Source organism: Notothenia rossii (assembly GCF_949606895.1).
Source record: "Notothenia rossii genome assembly, chromosome: 4".
NCBI lineage: Eukaryota > Metazoa > Chordata > Actinopteri > Perciformes > Nototheniidae > Notothenia > Notothenia rossii.
This window is the reverse complement of record NC_136902.1, coordinates 90,908,784-90,921,925: the sequence shown is the minus strand read 5'-3', so window position 1 is coordinate 90,921,925 and position 13,142 is coordinate 90,908,784. Positions and strand designations below refer to the sequence as shown.

The 13,142-nt window shown below is 38.3% G+C and overlaps 1 protein-coding gene across 1 annotated transcript; it reads right to left on the bottom strand.

Moving 5' to 3' along the window:
- Window positions 1-2,013: 2,013 nt before the first annotated feature.
- Window positions 2,014-12,793, bottom strand: LOC307037303 (uncharacterized protein; the record flags this gene model as incomplete). The annotated part of the gene is made up of 5 exons (XM_079678074.1): window positions 2,014-3,840; window positions 4,046-4,357; window positions 6,325-6,477; window positions 6,567-6,625; window positions 12,684-12,793. 5 exons carry the CDS (start codon window positions 12,791-12,793, stop codon window positions 3,632-3,634), a joined length of 843 nt encoding a protein of 280 aa, XP_079534200.1. The 3' UTR covers window positions 2,014-3,631.
- Window positions 12,794-13,142: the final 349 nt, after the last annotated feature.

Below are 13,142 nucleotides of genomic sequence, written 5' to 3'. Positions count from 1 at the left end.
CAAACCAAAGTTAGCCATGGAGTGCCACAGGGCTCAGTGCTTGGACCTATTTTGTTCACCCTATATATGCTTCCATTAGGCAATATTATAAGGAATCATTCTGTAAACTTTCATTGTTATGCGGATGATACTCAACTATATTTATCAATCAAGCCTGATGAAATTAATCATCTAAATAAAATTCAAGACTGCCTCAAGGACTTAAAAACGTGGATGACCTTACATTTTTTGATGTTAAACACGACCAAAACTGAAGTTATTGTACTTGGCCCGAAGAATCTACGAAACAAATTATCTAAAGATATATTAACTATGGATGGCATTAATTTGGCCTCCAGTGAGACTGTAAGGAATCTTGGTGTTATATTCGATCAGGATTTATCCTTTAACACCCACATAAAATCAATTTCAAGGACCGCCGACTTCCATCTACGTAACATTGCAAAAATCAGGCATATCTTGCCTCAAAACGATGCAGAGAAACTAGCCCATGCATTTGTTACTTCAAGGATGGATTATTGTAACTCCTTATTATCAGGGTGTACCAAGAAGTCAGTCAAGTCGCTTCAGCTGATTCAAAATGCTGTAGCTCGTGTACTAACCAGAGTTAGGAAAAGGGACCACATTACTCCTGTTCTGGCTGCCTTACACTGGCTCCCTATAGAACACAGGATAGAATTTAAAATTCGTTTTCTCGCCTACAAAGCCCTTAATGGGCAGGCGCCATCTTACCTTAAAGAACTCATTATACCCTATTGTCCTACTAGGGCAATGCGTTCCAAGAATGCAGGGTTGTTGGTTGTTCCTAGAGTCTCTAAAAGTACAATGGGAGCCAGAGCCTTTTCTTATCAAGCTCCGCTTTTTGGAATCAGCTTCCAGTTTGTTTTCGGGCGGCAGAAACCTTATCCGTTTTTAAGTGTGCGCTTAAGACCTTCCTTTTTCATAAAGCTTATAGTTAGGGCTGATTAGATTCAGCCCCTAGTTTTGCTGATATAGGCTTAGTTTGTCGGGGGACAACTTACTTCTTCCTTCTCTCTGTCTATACCTGTGTACTCTCATGTTCCGATTAACCCAGCTTCCCCAAATGTCTTTCTTTTTGGTGTCTATATACGCCGGGATCCGGAGTCATGGACGATCCTGCGGTCCTGTGTCATGGATCGCGAGTCCTGGATCTTGAGTCGTGGCTGTGGTCCTGGATCATAAGTCCTGGATGGATATCCTCGTGGATTCATCTTCCTATTATACACACATGCATTTCCAAACATTTGGTCTACCTATGTTGCAAATGTATTATCTTTTCAATTTACACACGGCATCTATTGCACATCTGTCCGTCCTGGGAGAGGGATCCCTCCTCTGTTGCTCTCCCTGAGGTTTCTCCCATGTTCCCCTTTAAACTGTGGGGTTTCTCTGGAAGTGTTTCCTTGTACGATGTGAGGGTCTAAGGACAGAGGGTGTCGTATTGTCATACTGATATTCTGTACAAACTGTGAAGTCCACTGAGACAAATATAACATTTGTGATATTGGGCTATATAAATAAACATTGATTGATTGATTTGTGATTTGTTTATTTTGTGTTTTGTATGCGCCTGTTCCTAAGGGTAAATCATGAAATATCTGAAAGCCAAGTTGTATTGTTCTTGTAGATGTTTCAATTGTAAAAAGGTATTTTCCAGCCACCAGATGGTAGTGTCGACCTGCTTAATGCTTACATGTATTCTGCAGCTCACACACTGTTGAAATGAAATGAGGCAGAACCACCACTGTTGAATTTCGCAAACTAAAGCAAAACATAGACTGGTTGTAAAATAGATGCTAGATGAATGATGGCGTAGCCTCAGACACTTACCTAGTTCACAGCTGATCTTTTTTGAATGGACGCTTGTGTTTACGCAGCTACACGAAGCGACACATTTCTATAATAATCTTGTATATGATCCGCATTTAGGGAAGTTCATCCTCGCTTATGGTTTGCTCAAAGTGCAGCATTGTCATTAAGATTTAGACAATATAAGATAAGATAAGAGGTACTTTATTGATCCCAAATTGGGAATTGTTTGCGTTGCAGCAGCATAAAAAACAAGGCATTGATCATAACAATTCTAAAATGTAAAGAAAAAAAACAGCATTAAAAAGTAGAAAATATACAAGTTGACCGTAAAGATAAAACATCTATAAACTATCTGACAAATAAAACACTATTGAACGGCCCATTTCCAGCTAACACAATATAAAGCAGGACATTTACATTAACTCCACATGTTCTAGGTCCTATGGGGTACTATCATTACACATACTATAACAACTCGCACACCATCATTACATTGGTTTCAAAAGATTGTTTAACCAAATAATTCTGTGTTACTGAAATAAAGTATATCTTGGAAAGACTTTCTATAATTGTTTCCAATAAAATGTTAAAAAACTGATAGTACTTTTACTTCTGACCCACAATCCTTTGCACAACAGATATAGGGGAAGAGCAAATGGTCACAGTTTGAGGTGTAAAGTTGTAATTGTCTGCATACACAGCATGCAACAGCTAATACTACGTAAACTGCAGTATTAGTACTTAAAGTGAAGTATGGAAAACATGTACATGTAATGGAAAGTACAATTTGTTAAAGAGTATCAAGGTGAACCTTTTGTCACATAGACAAGACAGGAAGTAAGAGACATTTGATTCATTTAGAACGTGTAAAACAATAATACTGTACAACAAATGATAATACTATTTGAATGAAGCAAGAGAATTATGATACTGAACAAACTTAAGCAGTTTTAAATTGATAAACAACAATATTATTGATTTACAAATTATAAATAAATAATCTACCTAATTACAAACCTAAAAAGGGTTTGGGAAGAAGTTTACACTTATTTAATCCACCCCATTTCTTTTTCTTTTAGCAAAATGTACATCACAACATGGGGGGGGAACACTTTCCAAAATAAAACCGGGAAAACAAAGAGAGATCTTGAGATCACAAAATAAAACACAGACAGATCGTGACACATTTAAATCAAAATGGAGTCGTAACTGAGCAGCCATTACACATCCTCCTGTTGAGCCCCGAGCCTGTTTTTCAGGTCTCCAGCTCGAAAATGACATTCCCAGAACAAATGACCATAACTACACTTCTAAAAGGGGAAGATTAATCATCTTTTTTCTCAAATAAATGATAAACCTGTGAGTTGGATGTAGAAAAGTCAGAAACAATATACATTTTTTTTATTTTAAAGTAAATTCAGATTGAACATTGTAAAGAATGTAAATTATTGTGTCCGTCCAACAAAAAAAACATTACTTATAGTATACTATAGATACTACCCTATCTATATATAGATACTACCCTATCTATATATAGATACTAGGCCCGGACTGGCCATCGGGAGGACCGGGAGGTTGGCCGATTTTAAGAGTATTTGGAATTGCGGCAAGGTTTTTTAGCGTCAGAGAGGGAAAATAAATCACATGTTGTCTAACCTTAACCCTCCCAGGCTCACTCATTGAAGGGTTATTTATTTAGAACCTCCACCACGACAAATGAGATATTAATGGAGATGAGATTATTTTGTTTGGAAGAAGGTGATGGAGGACAGTCAGCTGTAAAGGGGTCTGTGACATGTCAGACGTTCAGTTGGCGCATTTCTACTTCATCAACACCTTCTTCTGATCTCCTCACCCTCGCTTTTTTATATTTTACAAGTCGAACACCTACACCAACAACAACGACAACAACAACAACAACAACAACAACAACAACAACCAGTGCGAACAAACTCCAGTATTCTCTGGGACCCCATCGGCTTTCTTTGATGGTTTCGTTCCCAGAACCTGAAAAGAAAAGGTAAATAGTGAGGAAATGACTGGATCCCTCCTCATGTTGGAGAATAACCTGATCATGAAGGCGATGAAGAACAGAATCTATTTTCCTCTCTAGACTCATATCAGACATTATCTACCGATCCCAGAGGATGTCATCAACAACACCTTTACAATATGCCAATGGTGGAAATCTTCAGGAAAAACACAAACTCACCTCCAGAGACGCTCAGATGGACAGAGGCAACACACTTCCCATTTCTCCGACATGTGTACGTTCCTGTGTCGTTGACGCTGACGTTCTTCAGGACAACCGAACCGTCACCATTCTTCATCTCTGGGTCTTTCAGCTCCACACGACCATGGAACTGTGGATTCTGGAAGCTTCGAATCAGCTTTTTATCTCTGTAGAAGAACACGTCATCCTCCAGATCAGTTCTGTTCCACCTAACCAATGTGATGGCAGCATCTGTGGAACAGTTGCAGGGAAGAGTGACATCTTCTCCAGGCTTTGCCTTCACCTCTGTGTCTGGAGAAAGAAAGGCAAAAGTCAGCAGTGCATTTCTCAAACATTATACAGAGGGGAATCACAGTATGAATACAGAGGTGGAAGAAGCACTCAGATCTTGAGTAAAAGTAGAAGTACTCAGATCTTGTACTTGAGTAAAAGTAGAAGTACTCAGATCTTGAGTAAAAGTAGAAGAACTCAGATCTTGTACTTGAGTAAAAGTAGAAGTACTCAGATCTTGAGTAAAAGTAGAAGTACTCAGATCTTGTTCTTGAGTAAAAGTAGAAGTACTCAGATCTTGTTCTTGAGTAAAAGTAGAAGTACTCAGATCTTGAGTAAAAGTAGAAGTACTCAGATCTTGTACTTAGTAAAAGTAGAAGTACCAGAGTGTAGGAATACTCTGTTACAGTAAAAGTCCTGCATTCAAAATGTTCCTCAAGTAAAAGTAGAAAAGTATTATCATCAAAATATAGTGAAAGTAGCGACAGTAAAAGTAGTCATTGTGCAGATTGGTCCATTTCAGAATAATATATATAATATGTTTTATAATGATTGATCATGAAAGTGTTCTCAAAGCTGGTAAAGGTGCAGCTAGTTTGAATGACTTTGTATACTGCAGGGTAGCTTGTGGATTTACTCCAGGTGGAACTAAAGTCTGATTTAAGACCTGATTATATTTACCATCATTCATCCACATCTGTAAAGTAACTAAAGTTATTCAATAAAAGAAGTACAAAGTTGCAAAAAATGGAAATACTCAAGTAAAGTACAAGTATATCAAAATTGTACTTAAGTTCAGTACTTGAGTAAATGTACTTAGTTATTTTACACCACTGGATACCGATGGATCACTGAATAACGTCTATGCAGGAAGAGTGAGTAAGCAGCATTGCACAATAGCCCAGGTTAGCTCTCTAGTAGCAGGTTAGCTCTCTAGCAGCAGGTTAGCTCTTTAGCAGCAGGTTAGCTACCGGGTGGAGCACCGAGCACACATCGTGACAAAAAAAACAAGCTGTATATATAAAGTGAAAATACACTGGTTTAAACAAACAGTCTAAAAAACAACTGTATTTAGCAACATAGAACAATGGCTCCTACAAAAAACAAAGAAGGCCTGAGGTGCGTCACCATATTGTTAGCGGTCCCTCTCAATAGCTTGTTGCTGATAGTACGTTACGTTAGTCTAATGTAAAGCAGCACAAAGACACGGTCAAATCTGAGGGCCGAAGCTTGACTGTCTTAAAACAGTTATTTTTGTTATAAAAATAGTAAAAAAGCTCAGAGGCCTTTATGAGGCCTTTCGAGAAGAACATTATTTTCCTAATATAACCCTCACCTCCTGTAGCCGATTGGCCGATGGATATGAACACAATGAACACAATGAACCCAAAAGCAGTCTTCATTGGAGAATGGAGTCAAAGGGATTTTAAAGACGAGTTTGGTTTCTGTGACTTCCCGATTCACACTGTTCGAGCAAGAGTTAGTCCGCTATATTGGATAGCTGTACACACGTGGCTACGTACGTACGTAGCCACGTGTGTACGACAACCAAGAAGGACATTTTACACTACAGCCTTTCGCGAAGAAGAAAAAAAAAAAACAGACCACATTAATCTGAACGAGAGAGATGAGTTGTTTTTACAACGTCATTTCCTGATCATTTGAGAAGAAATCCTTTTAGAATAGAACTCTTTGCATAAGTGAGAAATAGATTTAACTTCTGATTGACAGCCTTAACACTGGAAAAATATGTTCAGTATTGTTAAAGTGGGAAGAAACTGTTCATATATAAAGTACTATAACTCAAACTCACCTCACAGCAGTTCAGTACTAACTGGGAGTGTTTCAGAATCAGAGACGGGTTTATAGCCAGGTGGGTTCACACGTATGAGGAGTTTGAACCCAAATGCAACAAACAGGAACAGTTTGTAATGAAGTTCAATTTCAAAACCCAGTAATGAGCACAGATATCTAAAAAGCAGACAAACCTTTAGGGATGAAGCAGAGGATGGAGAAACCGGCAGGCGCCCAACAGGTCGACAGGAAAAATATCTCAGTCTCAAATGGAGATATCAAAGTCACTGACAGACTATCAAGACTGAGGCAAAGTACAAAGTGCTGTGGGTGTTGTGGGATTATTACTTAATCATTTTAAGCAATTTCCTTCAACTGTTTCTTTCCACTTTTCACAAGGTCCTGTATTTTTTGTGAAATGTAGTAACCGGCCAACTTCTCCCTCTCTTCTCGTCTTCTCCACGTTTTGTGAATTCAGCCATCCTCTGAAGCACTCTTGAAAAGAGAAAGGAAAAACAGATTAACTTTTAGCTTTGTGTTATGATTACTGAAATATGTGCACTGTGAGATTAAAAAGAAAGATTTATCAAATTTAGTTTTGAACATTCACTGTGATTGGGTCTATTATCCACGCAATACACCGTATTTAATTTATTTCTTACGTTACATTATTTAAATGTCATATGCTGTTCTTGTAAATATAATAGAATGATATTTACAAGAACAGAATATGACATTTAAATAATGTATGTATATAAACTTTTTGCACTACTTTTTATTTTGTATTTTTGTATTTTATTATATATGTTGCATTGTTGGAGGAGCTCAGGTCAGAATAATTGTATTGACATTTCTACAGTGTAGCTGCTGAGTATATGAGAATAAAACCTTTGTTAAAAAAGTTTAAATAACTGGGTACCAAAGTGCTTTACCTGATAGAACACGTTCCACACAAAGAAGCAACCATCCAGCTGGGCCTTTTGCTGCATATCATCTCCTCCCTCTCCACTGTTTCCAGTAGATCTCTACTGTCCAATAAAACTGAAATTCCCCCAAAAAATCTTATTAAAAAAGAAAAAACAATAACTTGCTTTTGGCATTGAAATGGATTAGAATCTCATCTTTTTCCTGGATGTCAGGAAGGCCAGGAAGTCGTTCCCTTCAAGTCCGCAACCAGTTATAGGAGTTCAAATGCAAAGCCTGAACGATGACAAGAGCGAGACTTACATTTAAGTACGACATGCAAAGAACAGATCAAATGAATAAATGGATGAGAGAAGAACAATGACTGCGCATACTTTATTAGTTTAACAGGTTATGGGCCCAGGCAAAGTTGGACTCATGTTAGTTTTCCGGAAGAAGTTTAACGCGAAGTATTACACAGGACTTCTACAAACCATGTGGACCAATAAGTAAAGAAGTGGTGGGAGATATTACACGCGACGTATTACGTGAGAACCCAATGCTAACAGCTAATCGCTGTGCTAACAAGATGGCAAGCAGAGCAACGGGAGTTTTCACACCACAGCTTTTGTTCGATGGAACCAACCAGCGCCATATAGATAGTCTATACGGCGCTGGGATCAGCCTGATCCAGATTACGATTTTTCAAGATGACTAGATCCTGAATATCAGTGCTATAATCATATAATATGATCAAACTGATCCCAATCCTGTGTTATCGGTTTGAACTACCCATTTTGAAGATTTGATCCAGATTAAAGCTTGGATTGGATTTCCTGATCTGATCGGATATGAAAGTGATCCTAATCCTGTTTTTTGGTTTTGAACTCCCCAAAATCCAAATCTGATCTGATCAGATAGGGATTACAAGTTTTGAACTCCTGGGCCCCAGGAGCAATTTTTTTTTTACGGAGACTGAGCGGAAAGAAATTGCGAGAGCGGTGTGGGACACCGATTCCGTAATTGACTTTTTGTAATACATTATTTATTTGAAACGTTTTTTGAAGCCGCCATTGTATCTGGGAGTCCCAGCAGCTTCTACTGAAGCCAGTCCCCAACTCCGGGGACTTCCGGTCGGGGACTTCAGGTGGCAGTATACGCCCTGAAGTTGTTTGCGGCCTGCCAGTAAACCCAAAGCAGAAGAAGAAGAAGTGACGTCAGCGGCTCATTTGCGTAATCTTCCCACAGGGAAAAGTACTCCAGTGTGGAGGCGATTGGTAATAATTGCCGGGGCACTAAGTACGGCAAAGTACACCAAGTACTTTGCCGTACTTAGTGCCCCGGCAATTATTATGGTGTGAAAGCGGCTATTGCCCCTATATGATTTACATAAAAAGCCTTAGCCCTTTTCAATGTATTTTTGTTTATTTTGTGTTTAAATGTTATTGTCTCTTTTTGATTAGTTTATTTTGGGTTTTGTATGCACCTGCTCCTAAGGGTAGATTGTGAAATATCTGAAAGCCAGGTTGTATTGTTCTTGTAGATGTTTCAATTGTTTGTTATGTTTCAACGTAGGAGAGGTTTTCCTATGTTTTTCATGAAAAATGATGTCCAAGGAGCGTAGGGTTTGGGAGTTATAGAGCTCCTGCGGATGATGTCACATATGCTGGTCACGTGACGAGAAACGAAGGGGGCAGCCATTTTGGCAGTAATCGCGTCAGTAAATTCATTGGCAGGCACTGGCAGACTGTCGAGGATGGTGGATAACTGCTGTGCACCAGGTTGCACAAATAGGCGTGGGAAGAAGAAAGGTGTATCTTATTATCGCATTCCAAAAGACGCGGAGAGGAGGGAAAAGTGGATCGCAGCGATTAAAAGAGCCAGGAGCCGTCTGAACAAGACTGAAAGATGGGACCCCCGGCCGTTTGCTTTCGCTTATGCAGTGATCACTTCATATCAGGTGGGTGAAGGAATACAGTACAATGCTACAAAAAGTTTTCAAAAAGCAAAAATACAAACTAGTTTCAGACGCACTGCAGTAGCTATCCAAGCTAATAAACAAACATGCTAACGTGACACTGCCGTAGCTAGACAAGCTAATAAACAAACAATGCTAACGTGACACTGCCTATCAAACTGGAATAATGTAATACTTACCCTTGCAGTGATGATGCCGAAGTTTTTGGATGTAAGACTCCACAGTTGAATGTTGTTTACGAAGCCGGACTGACACCATTTGTAAGCCTCCAAGCTTTTGTAAGCTCTGAGGGAGTCTCCTGAGTACACTGATGGAAAGCTTACAAGATAGCTGTGGATGTCCGCGTAGCGCAAGTCGGGTACATCGTCTTCAGAGCAGGAGGTTATGCTCTTGAAAAGCACACCGGGTGCATTATATGGGTCGCTTATATTTAATCTTTCTAATTTTGTACTATAAAGCCGAATTTCACTTGAATTAAAATGAGATGTATACTCGCACGGTAGGAAAACGCTGGCGCCGTTCGTCATGTTTACTGCCAAAATGGTGGCTGATAACCAAAAGTCACGTGACCGCAGGAGCTCTATGGCAGGTTTAAAGAAAAAAAAATTGGGCGAATTTCAAGCTGTCTTCCACTCTGTTTTGAGATCAAAGCACTTTAGACTTAACACACACTAATGTTAAAATCTGAAGAAGGCCTCTATACCAAGCTCCAAACTAAGTTAAATATCTCAAAAAGTGTAAAAGATATGAATAATTTGAATAACATTTGAAGCCCTGAAGGTCTTGTGAGCATTTTAAAGTTGGAAGGAAGTCTCTAGCTGAAAGTATGTGGAAGGACTAGCATTTGGCGCTAGATGTAGGTAAAAGAGGATTTGAAGGCATCTCCCATTGAGTTCCATGTGAAAAAAAGAGTTTAAAAAGCTGAATATTTCAAAAAGTATAACATATTCATCATGTGCTGAAAAGGCTGAATATTTTTGATATTTGAACGGTTTCTGTAGCTGAAAGTATGCTGAAGTTATTGGACGGCAAAATATTGGTTGAAATAATAAGAAAAAGATGATTAAAGATTTGAAGAGCTATAGTGGCACAGCATTCCACTAATAACAAGGACATACAGAACATGAATCCCTTTATCGTCCCGCACCAGGGAAATTGCAGGTATTCAACACGGCAGAAGTTCAGTGCAGATTAAGTAAAAAGAGAAGATTAACCTATTATTTTAAAAAGAAATGAGGCACACGTTGTGAATAATAAAGAAGAATCGAAGGAACCCTTAATCGTTCAACAGATAATAAAAACACAATAAGTAAAAACGAACAACATGTCTTGTATATCTCAGCATTATGCTAGTTGCTAATGCTAACAGACAGCTTTAGATAACTAACGTTTTATTTTCTGCAGAACTCGTCATAGCCGTGGGAACATGTTTCAAATGGGGGGTGCTGTGGGGATGACACCAGGGCTGGTTCTGACCAATGTGCTGCTAGGTAAGATTTTAGCTGGCAATGAAAAACCTCTACAAAAGACCAATACACTACAAACAGAGAAATATATTGACATGGTGGACAGCTTCAAATGTATTATATATTATAACATGTTTTAATTGGGGGGGTGGACTTCACATCCTTTAGGGGGGTCCGGGGGTACCCCCCCGGGAAGATTTTTTTATCATTTTAAAGTAAAATGCTTCAATCTGGTACACTTTGAGCGCCCAATTAGAGACTGATCTAGGGGATACAACTCTAAACACCCATATGAAAAAGATCGGTTTGCATTTTATTAATCAAATAAGTAGGTATGTGAACATTTCCAATAACCTACCATAGCAAATAACAAATACATGTAACTTATTTTATTTGTGTTGTTCATTCATATCTTATTTTACAAGTTAACATTTATTTATTTATGTATATTTTAGAAAATCTCTCCAGTTTTAAACAATATTTTTGGTTTACTGTCCTATAGTATATATTGCAATGATTTCAAACCTGTTTTTATTCAGCCTAATAATTATAAAGGAGTGCCTTGGAAATATTTGTTTACATAAATTGTGATCAAAACGTTTGAGACCCACTGAGATAACTTAGACTAAAGTGAACTATCTAAGCCCTCAGAGTCCTTTACCTCACTGAGCCTCTCAGTCTGACAGGAGAGGACACTCCCTCCACATTATTGTAGAAACAGCTTCTTATATCCGTTAGCGCAACAGAAGCTAACAACAATCCCCGCCGGTACCGCGGTATCCCCTCTCTCTATCTCTCTCACTTTGGCTGTGAGCTGCGGGCGCCTGCTAAGCCAACATCCCCCACTTCATCACTCACAGCGCCCATCGCACAGGGCAAATGGAAAATGTAACCGGGGTGAAAAGGGTGTTATCTTTACTTAATTATGAATGTTGTTACATCAAGGCTGAAAATTCGTTTTTTTTTTATTATATCTTGTGGAAGTGCAGATCCCCTGTCCTCCACCAGGGGGTGCTGCAGCACCCTCAGCACCCCTACTTCCCACGACCCTGGAACTCGTACACAACAAGGAATAGTGAATGTGGAATATGTTTCCTCATTCAAAAATATTAAAGGATGTGTAATGGCTGCTCAGTTACGACTCCATTTTGATTTAAATGTGTCATGATCTGTTTTATTTTGTCATCTATAGATCTCTCTTTGTTTTCCCGGTTTTATTTTGGAAAGTGTTCACCCCCCATGTTATGATACATTTTGTTAAAAGAAAAAGAAAAAACGTTTTTAATAATTTAGTTTTTGGGAGAAGGGGTGGGATTAATAAGTGTACAAAAAAAATCCTTTGTGAACTTTGTAATTAGCCTTGCTGGTATTTAAGTTCTGCTTGTTTTGCAGCTGTTCTCAGATCCTTGATGTGCCATGTTGAGTTTTTTGGTTTTGGTGTTGGTTTTTTGGCCTTGCTTTCCTGACAATAAACCATTTTCTGCAAAGTACCTTGTGCTGCACTTGGGTCCTAACTGCCTTCCTTACCCCGCCTTGTCAAAGCGGTCACATTGAAACTCTTTAACTAAAAGTACCTGAATATATTTGAGTTGACTTAATAAGCCATTTTAATTTTACTGTAATCAATTGGTACATGTAGCATTTAATCCAATTATTTAAGTTCTTGAAAATTGTAAGTTTTGAGTTGATTAACTTAAAATACTTGCAGCAATCAGTTGCCCTCATTTTTTTGAGTTACAGTTTACATGTACATTTCTTCCATACTTCACTTTAAGTACTAATACTGCAGTTTACGTAGTATTTGTTGTTGCATGCTGTATGCAGACAATTACAACTTTACACCTCAAACTGTGACCATTTGCTCTTCCCTATATCTGTTGTGCAAAGGATTGTGGGTCAGAAGTAAAAGTACTATCACTTTTTAAACATTTTATTAAAGTAAATGTGCAGAGTGAACAAATGCATTTTTTTATTGGAAACAATTATAGAAAAAAGTATTTTTATAAAGATATACTTTATTTTCGGTAACACAGAATTATTTGGATTATTATTTGGATTATTTAATCTAAAACAAACAATCTTTTGAAACCAATGTAATGATGGTGTGCGAGTTATTATAGTATATAGTATAATGTGTAGTTGTAGCACCCCATAGGACCTAGAACATGTGGAGTTGTGTTCATTTTAAACAGAGGAAGTGTTTTACATGTGGCCCTCTGTCAAAGACTCCAGGATGAAAGTGCAGATGCAGTACAGGCGGAAAACCACCAGGTGGCAGATCAGCCTGAACACAAGCTGGAGGGAAAGGGAAGTCATGGGTATCCACGGGTTATTTATTACAAATAATATCCAGTTACAAATGATTAAAAAGGGTTAAAATGAATAAATTGTAAAGCAAAATCAATGATGAATATCTAAAAAGGTATAAATGCAAAAAACAGGACTTTTATTTCAAAGCTGTCCTCACTTAAACAGTTCATACAATATATCAGTTGTATCCCCTTGTTTATAATATTATCACCTCCCCAAGCAAACGAGTGCTTTTTGTTTTGAAATGACTTCCGTGAGTTTCAACCCGCACCTCGCTCCAATTTAGACCATTTAGTAAGGTAACAAACTAAAAGCAAAAAGGCCTCTCAGACGCTCTTCCGTTTACTTGTTTAAT